Here is a 24,673-nt window from a genome sequence, read left to right on the forward strand (position 1 = left end):
ATTTGAACGGGAAACAACGATTAATTGTTATTGTTATCATTACTCATGTTGGAAAAACAGTGGCATATGTTGGAAAAACAGTGGTAGTGGCATAATATTGAGATAATAGATGGTGCTTTTGTGCAGCGTTCAATTGAATACGCGAAAAAAACCGATTTGATTTGATAGTTCACAGCATCTTGCGAATGGTAGTGAGCTTTGGCAAAAATGCATTTATCATTTCATAGCAAGTATGTAGATGAACCTCAATATCACAGATATACTTTTGTAGGGCCTGCGGTTCTTGATGAGAATGATTTTGAATAAATGCACGGGTGTATGATACGTACGTTTGGAAACCGCAAGCTCTCTATTAACAAGTTTATCCCCAGTATTTTCCGTATAATCGGTATTACCAACCCAAGCCGGGAAATAACTTTACTATCATGGAGTTGTGCAGTAAATGTTTAATGTTGAGCTATTTCCAACTGTAAATAGGTGCCCAATTCTTTGTTGGCAAGGCAATTTGGGGGCAATTGGCAGGTTACATGTCCTAGGTGGGCAAAATGATTTACTAGGTGAGCATTTGCATTTGCCCACCCAGTTAAACCATTCAGGCTCATTACGTGAACCATGACTGTTATTTGACTGGGGTAATGCTAACAGGGGTAATTGGTGAGTTAGAATCATACCACGTCTAATGAGAGGTCTGAGGATGTTAACCTGTGCAATTATGCGTCTCTGGAGTTCATCAAGGAGGACTCGTCAAAACCCTTGATTTCAGATAGCCCCACAAGAAGGACCAGTAGTGTAACAGGTCTGAGATCAGGAGATTTCGGGGGCCATTCCACTTTGGCTATTCAACGCAATCACAGTCATGATTGCCAAACAATTTCTGCAAGGCGTTCCGTCATAGTTCTTCTTCTATTGCGCAACTGCAACTGCATCTGTACTCAGTTCCTTACTGATAGGTACACGCCAGTGATTTAACAGTGTTTGGATTGAGGACAATATTGATGATTCATCTATTCACGACAGCATTTGGACCAAATAACTCATAATTTTTAATTCAGTGGCATTTTTAAAACTGTTTACTTTATTTTGATACGCCCTGTATATCGACTTTAGGCATTGGAAATTGGATACTCGTATTGCCTTATATTGACTATTGGAGATTCACATTAGCATGAGATATGATACTGGAGGCTGGGGCTTGGGATTGGAGATTAGACTTTAAACTCATACTGGAGATTGTAATATCAAAAGGCTAACTTGTGTTTGGCGATTAAACGTGTAAAAATGATGCTGGCTAACCGCAAATATCAAACATTTCTATGATTCTATATTGTATAAAACACAAACAAGTATCGCATGTTTTGGTCCTTTTAAAAGTAATTACATCACCACTGCTCTAACTTTTAATCACGGAAATTAACATTAATACTTTACATACAGAAAGGCAGCACGTGAAGCGAAAAGATCGCGTCATACGTCTCCCAACATCAGTGTGCTTTGTGTTGAAACTGACACAATATGAGTGATGTCTCAGTCGACGAAGTTATTTACAACAATTAAACGCCTCTTTCACCGCGTTGCGATAGTATTGACAACTCCCAACATACAGATATGGATTAATGATCGAATTAAGGATTATACACCCATACGAGATAGAATTCAGTAGCGAATATTGGTCAACGTCCAGGAACCCAGAGTCATACCAATCTAGTATATATTCCGCAGACCCAACGCGATGAGGCATTTGACAGATGAAGAATATGATGCTGTTTGCAACCAGTGTCCTTGCTACTTGGTTACGTACGCCCGATGTCTGGTCGCCCGGAACAGATCCGCCTTTGCTTACAGTAGATATGGATGGGTTACGAGCAATGGATCTTTGGCTCAAAGCGGTAATGATTTTGGCGTACAAAACACTGTTAAATACTAAACCTCCTATGAAAAAAACCTGAAGAATGATTTCCCCATAGGTCATGACGTAAACATTGACGGGATCGCATAAAGTGTGGATTTTAGGCAGGGACTGAAAACCGGGTTCATCTGGCCATTCCAAGCAAAATGATGAGAAGTTCCAATATTGAGGAACTACAGTGATCGTGCTCAAGACAGCGATTGCCCAGACGACAATTATCAATTTAATAGTGCGTCTCAATCCCACCATTGCGCGATGACGCAAAGGCGCACAGATAGCGAGATAGCGTTCTACAGTTATGACAGTGTTAAGTTCAATTCCAGCAAAGTAAAAGGGATGTGTAGACATAATATACGCCGCACATCCCCACTTTGAATCCACGGCGATGGTGCGATAAGCGACAGGAGTATGGAGATAGTTAGCTGTGTACCAATACTGGGCTTGTAGCAGAATTAGGATATCACATACGGCTAAATTGAAGAGATAAGCATTCAAGCTACTTTTCATCTTTTGAAGACGCAGAATGGTGAATAAGAAAGACCCGTTGCCAAATACGCCGATGATAATAAGAACTGGTATGATGACAGTCACTATCATAAAATCCGTTCCATTCCAGAGCCATTTCTCGGCGACAGCAATGTCTGTTAGATTAAAACTGCCATATTCGGTGCATAATCGGGAGTCATTGAAAACTTCATCCTCATCCATGATGACCAAGTTAAGTCTCTACTTTAATAGGATAAAGTGGCAGAATAACCATGCAATGTCTTTAAGTCACCGATGATCTATTATTCCCAACACGAATAGTCGGTGATAGTGGCTTTCAATTTAAATGTATGGACAACTTTATGTATAACATGAGATATTCTTGGCACTCATAGATTTATACTATTTGAGTCTAGCGTATCACGTGATGGAGCCCCTTATGATTACTGTTGAATTCATAAAGCCTGCTATAATTGGTTCTGCATTATTCGATGTTCACATATGCTCTTTACGTACTTCTTTGCAAAAGCATGTGTAAACCCCAAAAGCGCGCGAAGTCGCTTGTCCAATGACTGCACAAAGATTTGGGAAGGATGCTAAATAAAAGGGGGCAACGAAATCGGACATTTTGGAATGTATGTCCAATGGTGAGTTTTCGGGGATTTTGTGGTTCTAACTGGGGGAAATTGGGGGAGGTGAAAGCCCCCAAGTTTGGGAACGGGGGATTCCACCATAGCCCAACCTTGGTACCGCCACTGCACTTGTCACGTAAGCTGCGTACACCTACTGTGCCACCGACCGGTCTATATACTATGCAAAATTGCATTATTCTATTATTACTATGCAAAAGTGAAAACAACAATGGGTCTTTGTAGCTAGCCCCTACTTTGTTTTTGTTAATAATGAACATGTTCATAACATTTGCAAATAAATGTCGTCAACAGCCTTGAATTTGCTCGCGATTAGTATAAATGCAAAAGTGACGAGCGATACGTCGGCTTTTAAAGGTGATTGCCCATCACGTTGTTATCGTATCGCAAAGCAATATCTTACGAGCTCTAAAATGCTGTTGTCTTTGGCAACACGGTTCTTTGATGTGATCATTTATTATTTTAGACATGGACAATACCAACAGCTATCACACTAATAGACACATATATTTTTTAGCTATTTTTAACATAGATGTTCGTTTCTATATCAACTTATTTATCTTTTTCTGCTTTAAAGTGGTAATTTTTATTCCATAAACTGTACATTTATGTGCAAATTGAGGGCGCTATTTACATATATTTTAACAACCTTCATATATATAGAGGTTATCCGTATTCTATAAGCTGCATATCCTATCAGCGACTGCTATACCTTGTTCAGGATTTTCAAAAGAAGTACCTGCATGTGAGTAACTCCGAGGTCGTGCATTGAATTGGTTTGAATGAGGAATACTAGGGGAACCATCGCCTTTTGTTAGAAGTCACATATGAGTAACGTGGATAACCTCTATTGTGTTCTTCTAAATATCAGTACGAGGATGATTTTGTGTGTAAGATATTTAAGAGCAAATTGGCTTTTTGGGTATTATTATCGCGTCAAACTTTAAAGCCGTCATTAATTCAATCTCCCCGATCATATTAAAGATAATGTATTAGGACACAAAACAAAATTATGGGATAGCTGTAGCTGAAGCATTTTCCCTAATCAAACCACAATAAACCTTCACAACCAGGAAATTTTTCACGAGTTTTGTATAATGACAGTCAGCAGACAGTTTGTTATATTGCCCTTGATAATTATCGCACAATGTTCCTTGTTTGTGCTCAATAATATTTAGTAAATACTTCATAAAACTCTTCATTAATTAGTAGGGCCTTTACTAATTTACGGAAGTGGCGATTCACTATAATACTAGTATAGTATATAGAAGTAAAACTTGAAATCATCTGGCATGAAATCGGTATTCAAAGCCGATGTTGCCAAATTAATGAGAAACTATCAATACACATATCTTCATTTTAAGGTTAGTTAAGCAGGGGTTGATGGCTTAAGTTTAGTTTTAGTGTTCATTTGCTAGGGTCAGTATTCATCAATCCGTTTGCCACCTTTATTCTACAATAGCTGTGATAGATCGATAATGAAGGCAACTGAATTACCTAAGTTCATATTCATAAAAATGAATATCACTATGTATCAAATTAGCAGGGCCTTAACAAATTTACGGAAGTGGCTATTCACTATAATATGTGAGTGGACGCGGCGAATCAGCCGTAAACTCGGCAAATTGTATTCTGAGTTAAAGTGTAAAATGTATGTGAAGGTCGTATTCATAGGTGTATCAATTCGTTGCGACAAGTATCTTATCAAACGCTGTTTAAATCAATCAATAATACTACTGCTGAAGAGGATAATAAGCTTCTACCTATTTCTATAGAATAGTTCTTGTCTTTGTTTGCTTTGGCTAAATCCTGTTCAAGTGGTAGATAACAAAGCATTGTATTTTGTCTAGGTATGCATAATCAACAATGAACAATGAGAGGATATTTCTGAACCTCGTTGACTTGGGGATGATTTGAAATGACCGCCAATTATGACTGTTGGATATTTATTACCAGAAATGTAGAAAAAGAGACACATGTAGAACCGATAAGAAATACAATTTTGTCGAAGGAACAGAGTTCAACAAATCATAACCCCGCTTTTGGATATCGTTTGAAGTCAAATGATATACCATTTTAAAGCTTATGGTATATATTTTCTAAACACGAAATAAAACAAAATTGACCGGGGTCGACTTTACGGCTGATTCGCCGCGTCCAGTCACATATAGTATATAGGAGTAAATTTGAAATCATCTGGCACGAAATCGGAATGCAAAGTCGATGTTGGCAAATTAATGAGAAACAAGTAATACACATCTTCATTTTAGGGTTAGTTAGTGGCTTAAGTTTAGTTTTAGTGTTCATTTGCTAGGGTCAGTATTCGTCAATCCATTTGCCACCTTTATTCTGCAATAGCTGTGATAGATCGATAATGGAGGCAACTGAATTACCTAAGTTCATATTCATAAAAATGAATATCATTATGTATCAAATAAGGTTGATTACATCATTAATCATTAATAGGTCCGTTGTAGCGTATTTGCTGAAACACTCTCACTCTCTACCAATCAAGATTTGTTAAATATTAATTGTGGTTACTTTTCACATGACCATTAATTTTCGATTGATTACCACTTATACAACTAAAAGTTCCAAAGACGCTTTTTCTGTTGAAGAATGGCCAAGGTTACAAGTTTGTTAGCTCTCAGTGGGTGCGTCTTGTAAAGAAATCACGTAATTTGATTGGTTTTCTGGTGTATAATATCTCACATTCTTAGTCAGTGGGAGTGGTCTAGTTCGTAGACACATTTCTGATTGGACAATCGCATGATTTCGGGTGCCGTCTATCAGGCCGTAGACGACCCCACGTCATCATGCGTCTAGATAATGCGTAACATGCGTGTAGAGGTGCGCGTATGTATCGCGCTGGATGCGTAGACCGTAGTGCGGAATACGCGAACGCGCTAGCAATACGCGCAACAGAATACGTAAAGTTGTAAACAAGTTTCGTTCATTTTATAATGAGGGGAGTTTTTAAGACGGTAACTTAGTTTTTGCTTTAAAAATTTGTTTACAGTTATTAAAATAATATTTAACTGACTAAGAATGAGAATAAACGATAGGAATTTTTATTTTGCCTATCCTCTACCTATGATAGACGACAGGCAGGTCCAATATTTTTATCGTAGTGGATACCGGCTGCGCCGGCATCCACTACTCAAAATATTGGACCTGCCTGTCGTCTATCACACGGTAGAGGATAGGCAAAATAAAATTCCTATCGTTTATTCTCTAAATAGTTGATAGTGATATTAGTCGGGGGGCGCGCCGCCACGCAACGGCGGCGCGCTTATTGCTCCTCAATGATCGCGCAATAATGCGTTCGCGTAATACACGTGCCAGAACTAAGAACGCGATTCGGCGGCTTAGATGTTCGTGATGGTTTCGTTCATTTAAAACAACGGGGATGTCCTCAACAAAATAACTTAAATTTTTTTCTGAAAAAAGGCAGTTTTTCTCGCAAACATTACATTAAAACTGAATAAGAATGAGAATAAAAGATAGGATTTTGTCTTTTGCCTATCCAATATCGTGTCATAATGGATGGGCTGGCCAATATTTTTATCGTAGTATACCGGCTGCGTCGGCATCCACTACTCAAAATATTGACCAGCCCATCCATTATGACACGATATTGATAGGCAAAAGACAAAATCTATCTTTTATTCTCTAAATACAATGGATTTTCAAGGCTTGTTTTCAGAGGGGCGTAAGTTAATAGTAGAAACAGCCATGCAGAAAAAAATGAACTCAAGCGTACTTGGTGTATCAATCTACATGCAAAATGACCACGAACCTATGAAACCGTGGCACGTGAGTCATCCTATGTTGCAGGGATATGGAGGGAGGGGGCAACCTTGATAGGGGCTGCCGGGGTGGGGGGAAGCCGGTTTCTGCAATTTTTCTATGGTATTTTATAAATTTTCATTTAAAAAAAAATATTATCCTTATAGATGATATCTGTCGTGAAATAATCAATGCCGCTATAGACTAGTAATAGGCCTAGTAGGCCTACCCTGATTATGCAATATATACAACATTCTTATTCAATGGGTGCGTCTTGTAAAGAATTCACGTAATTTGATTGGTTTTCTGGTATATAATATCTCACATTCTTAGTCAGTGGGAGTGGTCTAGTTCGTAGACACATTTCTGATTGGACTATCGCATGATTTCGGGTGCCGTCTATCAGGCCGTAGACGACCCCACGTCATCATGCGTCTTGATAATGCGTAACACGCGTGTAGAGGTGCGCGTATGTATCGCGCTGGATGCGTAGACCGAGTGCGGAATACGCGAACTCGCTAGCAATACGCGCAACAGAATACGTGAAGTTGTAAACAAGTTTCGTTCATTTTATAATGAGGGAGTTTTTATGACGGTAACTTAGTTTTTGCTTAAAAAATGTGTTTACAGTTATTAAAATAATATTTATCTGACTAAGAATGAGAATAAACGATAGGAATTTTTATTTTGCCTATCCTCTACCTATGATAGACGACAGGCAGGTCCAATATTTTTATCGTAGTGGATACCGGCTGCGCCGGCATCCACTACTCAAAATATTGGACCTGCCTGTCGTCTATCACACGGTAGAGAAAAAAAAAAAAAAAAATTCCTATCGTTTATTCTCTAAATAGTTGATAGTGATATTAGTCAGGGCGCGTGCCGCCACGCAACGGCGGCACGCTTGTTGCTCCTCAATGATCGCGCGATAATGCGTTCGCGTAATACACGTGCGAGAACTAAGAACGCGATTCGGCGGCTTAGATGTTCTTGATGGTTTCGTTCATTTAAAACAACGGGGATGTCCTCACAAAAGTAACTTTATTTTTTTCTGACAAAAGGCAGTTTTTCTCGCAAAAATTACATTAAAACTGAATAAGAATTAAAATAAAAGATATCCTATCTTTTATTCTCTAAATAACTACAACAACAATAATAATAAACCAACAACCAATATCTAATTTGTAAAAAAATATTCATAGGTTTATATAGGCCGCGCCTGTTTAGACTAGTCGGCCTATTAATGAATTATACAATAATATAAAAAAAAACCGGCAAAAACAATCAATCACTGCAGTCAGAAAGAAATAAACGAACAAGAAAGAAGACAGAAAAAGAGAAAAGTAAGAAAAAATAGAAAAAAAATAGAATTGGACCACACAGGGACTCGAACCCGTACTAGTTGACCAGCTCAAAATAATTACATAAAGTCGAGGAGATTATCAGTCAAGCGCGCTAGTCGATTGCGCCACAGAGACAGCTTACGAAATCTATTGGTCTCAAACTGACTTCCTTCCTTCCTTCCTTTCGTTAAAGTGCAGACCACATATAGATATGGATAATCACACTGCGTTGGTGGCTCATGCGTGGAGCAACACGTGCAAAAATATTTTAGTTTATAGAACAATAAACCATAGCGCTATTGATCATGTAGTCATATATTTCTAGCTAGCAAACCAGCGAGATTTGTCATTCGGTTTTCGTGCTTAATAAATTTAGAACAACCGTGAATTTAAGGCCAGATTAATGGGAGAGAACATGGACCCTTTGGAGCATCATTATTTCTGAATTGTATGTCCAAAGTATATAAAACTATACATTTTTGGAAAGGAAATGAGTCTTGGAACCCCATGGTAACATCAGATTCGGAGTAAAAAAAATCAGTTCGCTTTTCAAGAAGAAGAGACATGAACTTGGGGAAGGTTTTTAATTTTTTAAATTCGTCTCTTTTTCAAAATATTGAAAAAGCACGTGAAAAAAGCAATTTTGTCACTCTATTAAGCTAAAAATTAAGCTTTAAAACAAATACTTTGAAAAAATGAAAAAACCTTCCCTAGACTTTGATGTACTCTAAACGATAGTGCGAAAAGTTTACCTTTTGCTTGTATATTTTTAGACTTATCTTGTCACAAAAATCGTGCAATATTGTCAAAAGTGAACTCTGAGAAATCGACGTTTTAGTAAAAAATTATGCACAAAAAGTCCTTATATTTTAAAACGGTAAGTCTTTCACGCTTTTAAAAGCTGTATCTGGTGCATGGTCTAAATATGCATCTTTTTGCACCAATGAATCTATAATGTCTGCTTTTAGTGCGGCAAAATTCAAAATAATTGAAAATCTAAGTGGCATTTTGACTGCAAATGTTTGTTTTGTTTACACCACATTTGCTGGCGTTAACAAGATACCGAATGGGCTATTCCAGATGTATTCCGCACCCCCCCTATGGAAGACATTTAAAAAAAATACAATTCCAGCTGGAATTGAGATGTGTCCAGAATTCCAGCAGTCATTTTTAACACAGATTCCGGCTGGAGGGTATGGAAGACATTGAGATTAGGTGAAATTCCGGCTGCTAAAATTAACAAAAAAACAAGAGTGGGGATTGTGAAAGGCCATGATGTGCCTATGGAAGACATTCATATTTCTTAATATTCCGGCTGGAAAATGGTAAAAATGCTCAAATTGGGCTATTCCAGTTGAATTCCGCACCCCCTATGGAAGACATTTGAAAAAAGTGCAATTCCGGTTGGAATATGGGAGAAGCTCAAATTCCAGCTGGCAATTTAAGCATAGATTCCAGCAGGAGGTATGGACATTTGGTACAATTCCGGCTGGTCTAAATTACGCATAAAGCAGATAACAAATCAATAAATATATGAGAAGTCTATAAAGACCCTATGGAAGACATTGACATTTTGTAGATTCCGGCTGGAAGATGGAAAAAATAGCTCTAATTCCAGCAGCTCCTAATTTCTAGTATAGATGACCCTATGGAAGACATTGGCATTTATGTGATTTCCGGCAGGAATGGGAAAAATGCTCCCATTCCAGATGTACCCTATGGAAGACATTTGCCTTACTTTCAAATCCGGCTGGAAAATGGGAAAAATTCTCAAATTCCAGTTGTACCCTATGGAAGACATTCGACTTCCCTTCAAATCCAGCTGGAAAATGGGAAAAATGCTCAAATTCCAGCTGGACCCTATGGAAGACATTCGCCTTCCCTTCAAATCCGGCTGGAAAATTGGGAAATTGTTTATATTTAGAACACCAGCATGATCAAACCTATGTAAGGCTTAAAGGGGTGTGTCATAACAGCACTTTTGGGAATTGTAATAGTGCAGTACGACATCAACACAATGGAAGGCAAAACACCTTTCTTGTTTTATTTGTTAACAATTAGGTCATATTTTGCTTGAGTAATTCATTTATTTTGGGTTTTATCATAAGTACATATTTAAGCAAGAAACTGACAGAAAATTAGGTATCAGAATTTTATATCTTCTGTAACTCAAGTACTATTATACCTCTAGCTCTGTCTCAGCCTGGAAAAATAACTTGTAGGTCTTCTACTCATGAACCACCAACAGTTGCAGGAGCATAGCATTTATGGTAATAAAAATTCCCTTTAAAAGGGAAGGCCAGCCTCAATGCAGAAGAGGTCTTGTAAATAGTTTGGGTCACCGTGAAAGGCATTTTTTAGGATCACGCTTATATCCATGTTACATGAAAGTTCACCAAACCATCAATGGTGAGAACATGCACACTGAAACAGCAAAAAACATTAACTCCTATAACTCCTGTCAACTCTTTAATTCATTACTCCAAATTGTTCTGTATTTTGTCTTTACTGCTTTTTACCCATGCTTATTATTAAAATCAAGAAATACACTGCAGTTGTTAGTTAATTCGCTATGTAAACCTAACTTACATGCACATTTTATTTTAAAATGATTTTATATTATTTCGCAATGTATAGTTTGCTATAAAGTAGATAGTGGGTGGCAAGCACATGATAAAGGACTGATCATTCACTACAATCTTCACTTTTAAACTGTATTTTTTGAATGTGTTGATTGTTAGTCCGAAACTCCTGCAATTAAGCTATGGACATGGCATCTTACCTACCCCATTCTGTAATAGTCTGCATTGTGTGTTTTCTCAGTCTTCAATCATTTTGTTGAATGTAATTTTATGAATCAAATAAAAAAGATAGAAAGTGGCCTCACTTTAGTTATGTGTCATTTACAGTATTTATAATTTATTTATTTTCTATAAGTGCATGTCAAAATATGGGATATATTGTTCAATATTATAGCTAGCCCCTAAAAACTTTATTTTCCATCGGATTTTCCCATTGAAAAGACAAAACTGATGTTAAAGATAGCAATAATATCATCAATAACATTTTGAGTCAATTTTATCCATAAAACGATACAGGATAGGATAGATAATTACTTTGACTTCAATGTGGTCCATATAATGAAGATTTGGATTCTACAACATTATTAGATCTGTTATCAACATATCAATTATGCACTCACAGGCAACCAAACATCATGCTAAGCTCAGTAGTCCACTGATATGACCTCATTCCAGTGATCATTCCCCGCTAATTACTAATTGTTGACCACAGTGATTGTTGACCATGTCATATTTTTGATATGCTGATTGCGGAACAAGTTTATGTTTATATGTGTAGGCCTAACCTATGATAACTTTTTAAGTCATAATTAATTCAAACATAACTTTGGCAATACTCAATCGTTTTTGTTCGTTGAAACGGCAAAACATACTTTCTTTTCCTTGCAAATCGAATTAGCAGACATCAAAAAAATGTCCACCACAAGAAGTAAAAAAATAATTCGTACCAATAGAAGAAGGCTATAATCTTAGCTAATCTTTAGTGTACACACATCCCATCTCAGAATTAGATACCAGCCCTATGGGCTGGCGAAAACTGAGCACAGTAAACCGCAAGCCCGGGCGCTGTCCTCGATGTCAGTTGGCCTACCATCGCTAGACTATTTTCTCAGGGGGTGTACAGAGATATTGGGCTATTCCATTTGAATTCAACACACCCCCTGTGGAAGATTTTGGAATTCCAACCAAAATTCATCCATTTGAACTGTTCCAGATCCAACCATTTTTATCTAAAATTGTAGAAAAGGTGTGGAAGATTTTGGAATTCCAACCAAATTAAACGGTTTAGGCAATTCCAAATCCAACCAGAATTTGTGGAAAAGGTGGAGGAAAATTCAGAATTCCAAGCACATTTAACAGTCGAGCCATTCCAAATCCAGTAATTTTTTCAAAATGTACCTGAGAGGTGTGGAAAATTTTGGAATTTAACACAGTCGAGCCATTCCAAATCCAACCATTTTCCCAATCATGTACATCAAAAGGTGTGAAAGATTCAAATTTGACTATGGCCAAACATAGCCCAACTGGGAAAGTATATTGTACATCATACACAGTTACCTTAGGGGCTGTGCAATTATTATGACCCCCCCTGCCGGGGGAATTACAAACGGCATGCCAAAAAGATCCCCCTTCTCGGCCTGCTAAAATCCCCACCTTTGCACAAGCCAATTTTTTAGATCTCAATTTGCAAACATTAAATGGTCTATGAATGTGTGCCCAAAATTGCTTTCACCCCCCTGCCAAAAAAGTGCTTCCCCTTTCAACTAGCCAAAAATTCTTGTCCACCCAATTTTCCCTCCCCAGGACTAAATTGCACTACTTCTAGGTCTGTGATTGAGAATCTGTGATTTAATACTAGCTACAGCATTTTATAGAATTTTTGCAACAAGCTATACATAGGTCATCTCAGGACAAAATCCCCACCCAGATCTGATTGACATCTAGAACCTGAGACACAGCCTCATTTCTCATGACATAGTTCAAAATTTTTCAACTGAAATCTAATACAATATTAAACCCCAAATTACTGAGAATGAGATACAGGCAAGGGCAGATCATAATTAAATCTGACAGGTAACAAGTTTATTCTTAGTGGTTTACACACACATTCCACACAGTAAAAGTAAATCCCTGTTCATGGTCAAATGTGCTGAATGATATTCAGTATAAATATTGTGTTTTGAATGTTCATGAAATCACAGATCCTGGAAATGGAATCAAAATAATCAGTAATGTGCAAAATTGAGCCTGGGAAATTGAGCGAAATGATATTATTTTAGATTGAAACTGGCTTAATAATATCACAGATGATATTTTCATTGAGGCCGATTCCAGCCAATACAGTATTACAGTACAGTACAGTATTAACATTTTCTATGCCAATTAAACAACAAGTTTACCACCATTATTTCACTTTTTCACTTTTCTATATTTTTTCCTCGAACAAAACTAAACTTAAACATGTTAAATGACAGCCCATATTTGGTAACAAGTAAATTTTTCTGTATGAAATATGTCTGCTCTATTTTGAAATTTGCTGTGAGAAATTTTCTGCTCTTGTTTGTTTCATGCAATTAATTTTACAGAATTTGTTGTTTTGTTTTACACCGATGCATAAAAAAAAAATCTCTACCCAACTCTGTATAGGTATAGGCCTATAGGTTTTCTCAGTTAATTTAACACATTTTTCGTTATATTTAATATCCTGTTAAGTTTGAATTCGTCCATAAAATTTGGAAGTGTCTATTTGTAAACTTAAATTTCGTCTTTGGTCAAATGAATTCATATTTTGATCAAAAAGATTCATACAATGTTCATTTTTAAAGCCCATTGAATTTGTCTCACCTGTTGCATGGACAGTACTTGCACAAATATAATTAGTCTTTGTTCATTAATTTACATGCTTTGATCAAAACAAATTTGTCCTCCATATATGTTATAATAATGCATTGTGGGCCTTCAATTTTTGGATTGCAGCTTAGATTTGAACCACTGGTCTTGAGTTCTCACCTTACAATATACAATAAACGGAATTTATATAGCGCCTTAGCATAAGTATGAACAAAGCGCTTTACAATGATCTTAAAAGTACAACTTACACTACATCTTAGGCTACAGTAAAATGTACAACTTAATTAAAAATAAAAAACTTAGTTTGGAAACAAATAGGTTTTCAGATTAGATTTAAAAGTGGCCAGACTATGTGAAGTATGAAGTTTTACAGGTAATTTGTTCCAGACAGCTGGCACAGAATTGCAGAAGGCATTATTCCCATATGATGTGTGAGTTCTTTTACATTCAAGCAGACTGCCATCAGCATGTGATCGTAGGAACATACCACCAGAAAAAGTGTGAGATTTTAGGAGATTTTGTATGTACAGTGGTGTTGTTTCATGTCTACTTTTATAAGCGTAATGTAAGGTAATACGCTCATTTACTGGAAGCCAGTGAAGCTCTTTCAAAAGAGGAGTGGTGTGTTCCATACGGTTTGCCTTGAAAACAAGTCTGGCAGCTCTGTTTTGTATTTTTTGTATTTTTGTGTGTTTTTACAGTTGTTCCATATAATAAAGAGTTACAATAATCAATTCGAGAAATAACAAGTGAGCGGACAGCATGGTTGCAAGTATCTTTATCAATATAACAGCGAATGCGTCCTATATTACGAAGATGATAATTTAAAGAGCGAGAGACAGCAGATATTTGAGATGACATAGACATGGTTGAATCAAAAAGAACTCCAAGGTTGCGCACAGAATCAGATGGTTTGATAATTGTTCCACATACGTTAAGAGTTGGTTCATATATATATTTCAAATTATATACAGAGCTAGCAACAAAGAATTCGGTTTTATCTTCATTCAGTTTAAGCTTATTTACATTCATCCAATTCTTGATTTCAGCAATACATGATTCCAATTTGAAAAGTGCAGTTACACTATCTCCAGGTATGCGGGGATTAAATTCTGTATATATTTGTGTATCATCTGCATATATATGTGATAGTTCAATCTGTGTTTCTGGATCATTTTTCCAAGTGGGTATGTGTAGTAGCTACACATCCCAGGACCTACCACTGATCCCTGGGGTAGGCCAAATTCCATTGTTTGAGTTTTAGAAAAATCACCACCTATACCAACTTGGCTATTGCGTCCTTTGAGGTAGGATAGTATCCAGGATCGCACGGCTCCATTAATGCCAAGAGATTTTTCAAATCTATCATTCAAAATATCAAAATCAATAGTGTCAAAAGCTGCACTTAGATCTAATAATACAAGATAAACAGCTTTTTTGTTGTCCAGTGCACATAAAATATCATTTTTCACTTTCAGAAGAGCAGTTTCTGTTCCATGATTAGGCTTGTAAGCAGATTGGTAAGGCTCCAGCAAACAATTCGTAGACATATGGGAAAACATCTGTGACATAACACATTTTTCCATAATTTTTTGAAAAACATTTAATATTGGAGACAGGCCTATAATTTTTAAGTTCATTAGGATCCAGGGTGCTTTCTTTATGATAGGGGTGACAATAGCTTGTTTCAAGGAGTTAGGAAAAGTGCCAGACTTTAGTGATATGTTAATAACTGTAAGGTGGGAATGATTGATGACATGCATTGCTTGAGTAGCCAGGTTGGAATAACGTCAAGAGAACAATTCTTATTTGGTAACTTGCATATAATTTTTCTGACGATTTCTTCCTCTACCAAATTAAATTCTTGCATTGACTGTATTTGATTGAGTTCTTGAACTTCTGTATGTATTTGGATGTTATTACCATTTTTGTCCAGATTATTTCGGATTTTGACAATCTTGTTTTTGAAGAAGTCGGCAAACGAATCGCTAAGTTCTTTGTATGAGTCACATGATGGTAGAACTTTGGCACCCTTATTGAGAAGTTTATTTATAATTTGAAAAACCTGTTTGTTGTCAGCGGCTGCTAGTTGTTCATTATAATAAGATTTCTTGGCTTTACTGATATAGATCCGAACAGACTTGTCTATTAAATTCATCTGACCAAAAAGCAGTTATCACAATAATATGGCAGCGAGACAAAGCCATACAAGCACGTTTGAAATATATAATGATATAAAAACGAGAAAGAAAAAAAAAAAATAAAGGAAAAAAAATAATAATAATGAAAAAAAGAAAACAAAATAAAAGAAATAAAGAAATATGAAATATATAGAAAGGAAAGCAGAAAGAATGAAAGAAAGAAAGACAGAAAGAAACAGAAAATATGTAGGCCTACTTCTACATGCTTTAGGCTATTTTAGCATGTGTCTAGTGTCTTCATGGGTGTTACCATATTATAGGAGAGGGGGCTTGGGAGTTATGATCAGGCAGATTGTTTTTGCTGCCATTGGCGGCAATGTTTTTTTTGGCCGCCGAAGTGGCGAAGTTGTCTTTTTTTTCATTTTTAATATAGAATTTCTTAGTTAATGTAACACATTTTTTCGTTATATTTAATATCCTGTTAAGTTTGAAGTCCATAAATATAGAAAAATCCTCTTCAAAATCTAAAGTTTTTGTTTTTCAGCTTAAAAACATAAAAAACATATTTTGATCCAATGGCCTCCATCCCATTCCCTAAAGCCTTCCTTTCTTCCTGAATCCATGACTCAAGACTGGTACTTTGCTTCTACAATCTGTGCTCATGCAAGGTGTGTGATTTGATTGTAACATATGATGTATTCTTCCTCTACTCCCTACTCCAGAAAAATACAGAACTATTTTTTTTTTAAATAAAAGAAATATTATCCTGTTATGCCACATGAAACATAGCTAAATCCTAATCCTAAGTAGCGATTAAAGTCAAATTTTAATATTTAGCCAGTTTAGGGATCTGGAATGAGCGTTTTGAGCGTTTCGACAGTATTTTTGTGGGACATGAGAGCACATCAGACATATCGAATTGCATTCTGAATACGAAGAATGTCTTTCTGATATCAAATAATTTTCATTTTTGAAATTCACGATATAATACAAATTTGATGACAAATTATTAAAATTTGATATTTTTCACATTTTTGATAACAATCCTCAAAGTAAATTTTATAATTCTAATGATATATTCTTAAAATGTATGTAGCTGGGAGGAAAAGCAGACGATCAATTGAAAATTTTGACCTTTCATATTGAAGATACGGATTTTTTTTTCCCAAAAAGACTTAATTCTTTTTGGTGTTTTGGGGAAAAATTCATATCTTCAATACGAAAGGTCAAAATTTTCAATTGATCGTCAGCTTTTCATCCCACTTACATACACTTTAAGTATAAATCATCAGCTTTATAAAGTTTACTTCGAGTACTGTTAAATATCAAAAATATCAATTTTTAATCATTTGCCATAAAATGTGTATTACATCGCTAATTTCAAAAAATCAAAATTATTTGATATCAGAAGGACATTCTCTGTATTCAGAATGCAAATTTTCGATATGTCTGATGTGCTAAATGTCCCAAAATAAATACTATCCAAACATTCATACCCCATCCCTTAAGGTTTTTGTTGTGAAAATGGACATTGACACATACAAGTACTGGCATTAGATAGGGGTTAGGCCTACTGTTTAACATTTTAAAAAGGCACGAGGTAACTTATTATTAGGGCTAATTTAGTATTATTTTCTTTATTTTGAAACAAGTGGTCACAGCCCAATATAAACAGTACATTTTGGAACTGCGGATTTAATTTTATTGCAATTATGGTTGATTTTATACATTGATAATAATGCAGGGGTGTTCTAAGCCCGGTAAGAAAATAGCAAATGAATGTAATTAAAATGTCAAACAGAGAAAATGTCAAATAAAAATAAAATAATTAAACATTTAGGCCTACATGTAGCAATTCTCAATTTTGGATGCAAGTGGGAAACAGTACACTCAAAAACAATTGTTGAAGGCCTTTATCATTTCATTGCTACACCAAAATTGTGCTGCAAGGCATAAAACAATAAGAGGAATATAACTTAAAATATGTTTGAGAAGGGGATATTCTTGTCAAGCATATTTCAATAATTGTAATATCACATTTAGTTCAATCTGATATCATTATCAAATAATTGGTAGATAACTACAATTTAATACAACACTGGCAATTTTTTTAAAATCTCGCAAAAAAAACAACAAACGGTTTTGTCAATTTGTAATATTAAAAACTATAAAGTTACAACAATTTTTTTTTTCAAATTCAGTATTCAAGCATGTTACAAATTATAATAAAATTATTTGATTACTATCATGTACTAGTATGTGTGTCCATAGACCTGTATCTGAGTATGTCTGGTACATACTTGGTACATGAATATTTTGCTTGTACATGTTCATATAAACATAATCTCAAACTTAAATCTCAAACTTTCTCATAGATCAGGACACAGTTCTTTGACCACAGAATGTTTGAACATTCATAAAATGACCTTTGAATGTATTGAGCACAAAAACTCATACTCTGCAATTTGGGGTCAAATTTGAGCTCCAATTGGTTACATTTGGCATTGAGAGTGTTGGGTCCCCGGGGTTGGGTCATTGTGATCATTAAAAATAAACACAGAACATGCATGGAACAACATTTGCCAGGAAAGACCTTGGTGCCAAGACATTCATATGTCCTTGCATATTTTAAACTGTATATACCATGTACTGGTATAGGCTACTGGGCAGACAGAATTTGGAAGTAAAAACATTTATTTATAAACCAAGGAAGAATGAACTTTCGTGGATATTTTAGATTTGGTTTAAAAATTTCATCTGATACTTTTTGTACGGTTTTAAACTATTTCAATAAAGCAGAATAGCCTAAAAGTTCAGAATAATTAAAATGTAAGCACACAAATAATGTCAAATCTATCAAAGTAAAAAATATTGACATGCATGAACTTTTAAGCCTATATATTATTAACTTGTCCATTTGAACCCCAGGATTTGAACACAGACTGCAGAAGACAAGTAACTTTATTTAATTTAGTAAACAACAGGAATTGAAAACTTATTACTGGTAGGCCCTATTACAATATAAAGCCAGAAATGAAATTAGGGTTTTCTGTGATAAATAATTTGGTAAAACACATGGCTTCATTTACTTCACAACCATAGCTCTTGCACAGGTCGGGGGGCACAAGTTTCATAGTGTACATATATACACATATGCGCGATCGGAGATTTCAACGGTGCATCAATGTTAAAACAACATTGAAATTCAATTTCAAAGTTGTAACAACGTACATTGATTCCACATAACATCAACATGTGCCTGCATTTTCCATTAATCCACTCTGCAGCTTTTATGCATGAATATTAATGATCTGATTTGCATATTTTGCGTACATTTTCATTAATCCACTCTGCAGTTTAATTGCAAAGGCCGATGAACTTCAAAGGGGGAGTCACTCCCACTTCGGAGGTGACGCGTATGTAGGGCTGTTTAGACCCCACTTTTCAACGTCGCTGTCACCCAAAGACCCCATATTGTTTTTTGAACACATGCTCTGTCACCCAAAGACCTCTTATTTTTCAATTTGAACAGCAACTTTCATTTATCACTGATATTTTTTACTTATTTTGAAAAAAAACAAAGCTACATGCCTGGGCTACATGAAGCCATTTTGAGCTAGAAATTCAATGTGCAAGGTTTCTGTGTGACATACTGTTTCAGCTTTCACCCAAAGACTCCATTTTTAAAGGTCATGTTCTCACCCAACGACCCCATATTTTTTACATTTTGCTCTCACCGAATGCCCAAAATCAAGCTCTCACCAATTGACCCCATATTTTTTCTCTCATGATAAACTGCTCTTAGTTACACATAGCAAAATATTAAATTAAACAGCACTAAAAACTAAAGTATAAAAAACTAGTGGCAAATCTAAATTGATGAACTCAGTTGGAACAACAAGCTGGAGAGGTATATTCATCTCAGCTCAGAGCAAAAAAAAAAAAACTTCAATGAAAAGGCAAGTTCACTACCATAAAACTTTATATATAGCTAAAAACTGGTTTCAAATTGACCTATATCTCCAATTTCTTGAAATAAATGATGAATGGTGGATTTTGTTCTCAACTTTTTGATATAAAAATATTTGATCATGTAGTGTTGAATTTCGATTTTCATATTTCAGCAAGTTCCATGCTTTTTGTTTTTTTGCCCGTTTTTTTTTACATTTAATTAAATCTAAAATAAATAGCAACAATGAATATAGAAATCAGTAGAAATCAATTCAGAAGAAATGGGCATATTTGTTAAGTTTGAAATTCACATGTTAATATAAAACTGACTATTTTTATATTTATATTAAGAAAAATAATAAGGTCTAAAATCAGTGAAATCAGTATCAGTATTTAATATCATTTTTGTACTGGTTTAAAACCAGTAAAAACATGTTGCAAGCTTATGACTATGAGACACAAGGCTGAAATGATAGCCAGTTGAAAATCCTAGAGTGAATGAGAATTATATGTGCTGTAGGATAAATAAAGCAGATTCTGTAGAAGACACAAAACTCCAATACTTGCAATAGAGGACCCACTGGTCAAGGTTATAGACTATATCAGACATTGTCTATGGGGTTATGTAATAGTGTATCTCGGTTTACACCTCACCTTGTTCACTGGTCTTTTCTATTTATAAATTATGAAGTGTAAATTTATGTGGCATAATATATTTTTGCAAATTTCTGTTCTTGAAACCAAAAGGCTTCTTCAATCATTACATATAGACTGTAGAAATACAGTCTATGCTTCAGAGTGCAAGCACAAAACTTGTTGAAAATTACACTGAACAAAAGGAACAAAAACATGTTTTGGGGTTTGTTTTGTTTTTACTAATCAATTAACTTATTATGCATTCATTTATATTTTATGATTTAATTTCATAGGCCTATGTATTTTTATTTTTAAAACATGCACCACATACTGCGCGCTGATCAATGGTCTGCGACAGGATGTGTTTTTGTTATTATGTGTTACCATGCCAATGAAATTTTAGTATAAAAAATCCCAAGAAGCTAGCTAAATCACAAAGAAAAAAAACTAAGTGATTATTAAATAACTATCAAAATCCCCTGCTAAATCCAATAAATCTGAACATAGACTCTATTTCTATACAGACAGTCTATGATCTGAATGGGAGCAAAAGACAGACATTCTATGATCTGAATGGGAGCAAAGGGGGGGCACTCCACTTTGGAGGTGACACCGTATAGGGTGTCACCTAAAACTCTGCATTTAAGCACATGCTCTCACACCCCCGGGTTCACACCCAAAGACCTCTTTTTCAATTTGTTTAGCAACTTTCATTAATCACTGATTTTGTTACTTATTTTGAAATAAAAAAGCCACCATGTTCAAGACATTCTTATGCATTACCCCCGGCATTACCCCCAACAGTCTATATGTTCTGGGACTATTTTGGGTCTCATTCAAAATTCTCATTTTTAAAAAGGTCATGTTCTCACCCAAATCTCCCCTAAACCATCCATCTCTCACCCAATGACCCCATATTTTTTACATTTTGCTCAGGCTCAATTTTGCTCAATTTTGGCAGGTTGAGGGGGGGGCAAGCATTTATTGCACAGCCCCTTAATACTGCAACACCAAGCCATTTCATTTTGAAGTAACCCCCAGGTCAAAATCATAATCAGGGTCCATTCAGATGAGTCTAAATCAAACTATAGTAATTCCAGCAGGTAAATTGTATCAATTCCGACTGTAAATTTCAGCCCTTAATGTTTGATATCCAAATTCAAACATCAAAATTCCAGCAGGTAAATCAATAAATTGTACAAATTCCGGTTTTGTCTTCCATAGGGGTTTTGCTAGGGTTGAATTCCGGCTGTCCATTTTGGATGTGTCTAAATTGTTGTATCAAAATTCCAGCAGGTAAATCAAAAAATTGTACCAATTCCAGCTATGTCTTCCATACAGCTTTTGCTGAGGGGTGAAATCTGGCTGTCCATTTCACCCCTACTTTTGGATGTGTAAACTGAAAAAGGTCCAGCTGGAACCCTATGGAAGACATTTACATTTACTTGAATTCCGGCTGGCCATATTACCACAATTCCGGCAGGGTCTTCCATGGGGTTTTCCTGACATGTGAATTCCGGCTGTCAATTTAGCCCCGAATTCCGGAAGTGTCTTCCATAGGGGGGGTGCGGAATACATCTGGAATAGCCCAATGCGCCTTGACTGCGTTGGACATACGCGCAATATTTCGCATTCGCGCTTTTCTGACTCATTATTTCCCGCCCATTTACTAAGCTGTCTTGAGCCATGTGACTTTTTAGAGTTGAAAAGAGTGAAATAAATCAAGCAAAAATACGAGTAAAATATTAGCAAGTTGTATTTTATCAGTTTCAAGTAAAAGAACGCATCTTAGTGTTGATAAATATCAAGAAATCTCAAATTCGGGCGTGGACGAATGTGTCTTCCATTACTCTGGCCTTAATGTCACCTCCCGACAGAGAGTAGGCCTACTGTGTACATCGCAAACTTGACCGGCTGAGATTAGAAATGCAGGTCAGGACATCACCATCACCAATATCACCATGGTAACGCGCGACGCGTACGCGATACGCGTACAATATTCAAGAAATATTGTATTGCATCCGGGTATTTTGAAAATATTGTACAATATACAGTTTTATTGTATCGCTCAAAAGCCTGATATAAATAATAATGTTATTTACATTGTCAACATCAAGTACAATATCAACATCATCAACCGAAACATTTTCATCAACAACATCATCGTCAGACACATCCTCATCAACAACATCATCGACAGAAACATCCTCTTCATCAACATCATCAACAGAAACATTGCCATCTACATCATCATCAACTGAAACATCAGTATCAATACCTTCATGTATTGTCAATACAAAGATTTTAGAATGTGTGGTCCGTCCATATGCAAAAAGATATCACCCTGGTAATGAACTGCATGGTGTGTGTTTTGGAATCCTGGTATTTTGTGCGTGTATCGTGAAGTCCTGTGTTTACTGAAATGAGTGAACCCCCACATTCTACAATGTAACCATGAAAATAAGCAAAATTTACATCCCTCAATATCAGTGTACTTCTGTTATATTTATAAATTCGCTTTTATAAATACGCACGTGACCACCTCCGCGCTGCCAAAACAGCTTATAGACAGTAAGTCTCGAAGTGACCTTCTACATAGCGAGTGGTCTTCCTATACATTTGAATGCAATGGTGGAACAACATGAGACTGCTGTGCAGCAAAATTGTCTATTTTGTTCAACGTTGTGATTATATTGTAAACGTTTCCGTCGTTGAATATTTTCAAAATGTTTTTTTTGATAACATATTACAAATCCGGAATTGCAACGTGTGTAATAACAACGCTTGTTGGTCTTGGTATGTCGTACCCATGGGTCACGTGCGTATTTATAAAAGCGCATTTATAAATATAACCGAAGTACACTGAATATCAGCGTGCATTGTGTTTAAAAGAGCAAAATGCGAGTGACATGTCTTAGTAAGACAGTCCACGAATTATTTACGACAATAAAACGCATCTTTCATCGCATTGCGATAGTATTGACAACTCCCAACGTACAGATATGGATTAATGATCGAATTAAGGATTATACACCCATAGGCGATAGTATTCAGAAGCGAGTATTGATCAACGTCCAGGAATCCAGAGTCATACCAATCTAATATATATTCTGAAGCCGCAACGCGGTGAGGCATCTGACAGATAAAGAATATCATGCTGTTTGCAACCAGTGTTCTCGCTACTTGGTTACGTACGTCCGATGTCTGGTCGCCCGGGACAGATCCTTCTTTGCTTATCGTAGATACCGAAGGGTTACGAGCAACGGATCTTTGACTCAATGCGATAATGATTTTTGCGTACAAAACACTGTTAAATACTAACCCTACTACGAAATAGACTTGAAGAATGATTACACCATAGGTCATAAGGTACAGATTGACGGGATTGCACAAAGTGTGGATTTTAGGCAGGGACTGGAAACCAGGTTCATCAGGCCATTCCAAGCAAAATGATGAGAAGTTCCAATATTGAGGAACTACAGTGATCGTGGTCATGACAGCGATTGCCCAGACGATGATTATCAATTTAACAGTGCGTCTTAGTCCTACCATTGCGCGATGACGTAAAGGCGCACATATAGCGAGATAGCGTTCTACAGTTATGACGGTGTTGAGTTCAATTCCAGCAAAATACCAGGGATGTGATGACATGACATACGCCACACATCCCCACTTTGAATCCACGGCGATGGTGCGATAAGCGACCGGAGTATGGAGATAGTTAGATGTGTACCAATACTGGGCTGTTAGCAGTATTAAGATATCACATACGGCTAAATTGAAGAGATAAGCATTCAAGCTACTTTTCATCTTTTGGAGACGGAGAATGGTGAACAAAAAAGACCCGTTGCCAAATACGCCGATAAAAACAAGAACTGGTATGATGACAGAGACTATCATGAAATCCGTTCCATTCCAGAGCCATTTCTCGGCTACAGCAATGTCAGTTAGGTTAAAATTGCCATATTCGGTGCATAATCGGGAGTCATTGAAAGCTTCATCCTCATCCATGCTGACCAAGTCAAGTCTCTATTTTAGTGCCTAAATTTCAAAGTTGATAAAGTGGCAGAAAACCCCTTGCAATGTCTTTAAGTCACTGATCAGAGTTTTTATTCTCAACACACGAATAGCCAGTGATTATAGCCTTTCAAGTAAAATGTATGGACAATTTTCAAAGTTAATAAAGTAACCGAAAATCCCTGCTATGTCTTTAAGTCACCGATGTAAAAATCATGAGAGTTTTTACTCCCAACACGAATGGTTAGTGATGATAGCTTTTCAAGCAACATGTACCGACAATGTTCTTAAACTTTATGGAGCAGGAGGTATTCATATCACT

General features: G+C 36.1%; 1 protein-coding gene across 1 annotated transcript in view; it reads right to left on the reverse strand.

Annotated features, from left to right (window-relative positions):
• Window positions 1-24,345, reverse strand: part of LOC140172680 (thyrotropin-releasing hormone receptor-like) — a 28,325-nt gene extending 3,980 nt beyond the window's left edge. The window contains exons 1-2 of the mRNA XM_072195813.1: window positions 23,277-24,345; window positions 22,437-22,591 (exon numbers count right to left, since the gene is read on the reverse strand). Coding sequence (XP_072051914.1) covers window positions 22,437-22,591; window positions 23,277-24,345 — 1,224 coding nt within the window. The remainder of the gene's footprint in view (window positions 1-22,436; window positions 22,592-23,276) is intronic.
• Between the last annotated feature and the right edge of the window lie 328 nt (window positions 24,346-24,673).

This window comes from Amphiura filiformis, chromosome 16 (genome assembly GCF_039555335.1).
Source record: "Amphiura filiformis chromosome 16, Afil_fr2py, whole genome shotgun sequence".
Classification (NCBI taxonomy): Eukaryota; Metazoa; Echinodermata; class Ophiuroidea; order Amphilepidida; family Amphiuridae; genus Amphiura; species Amphiura filiformis.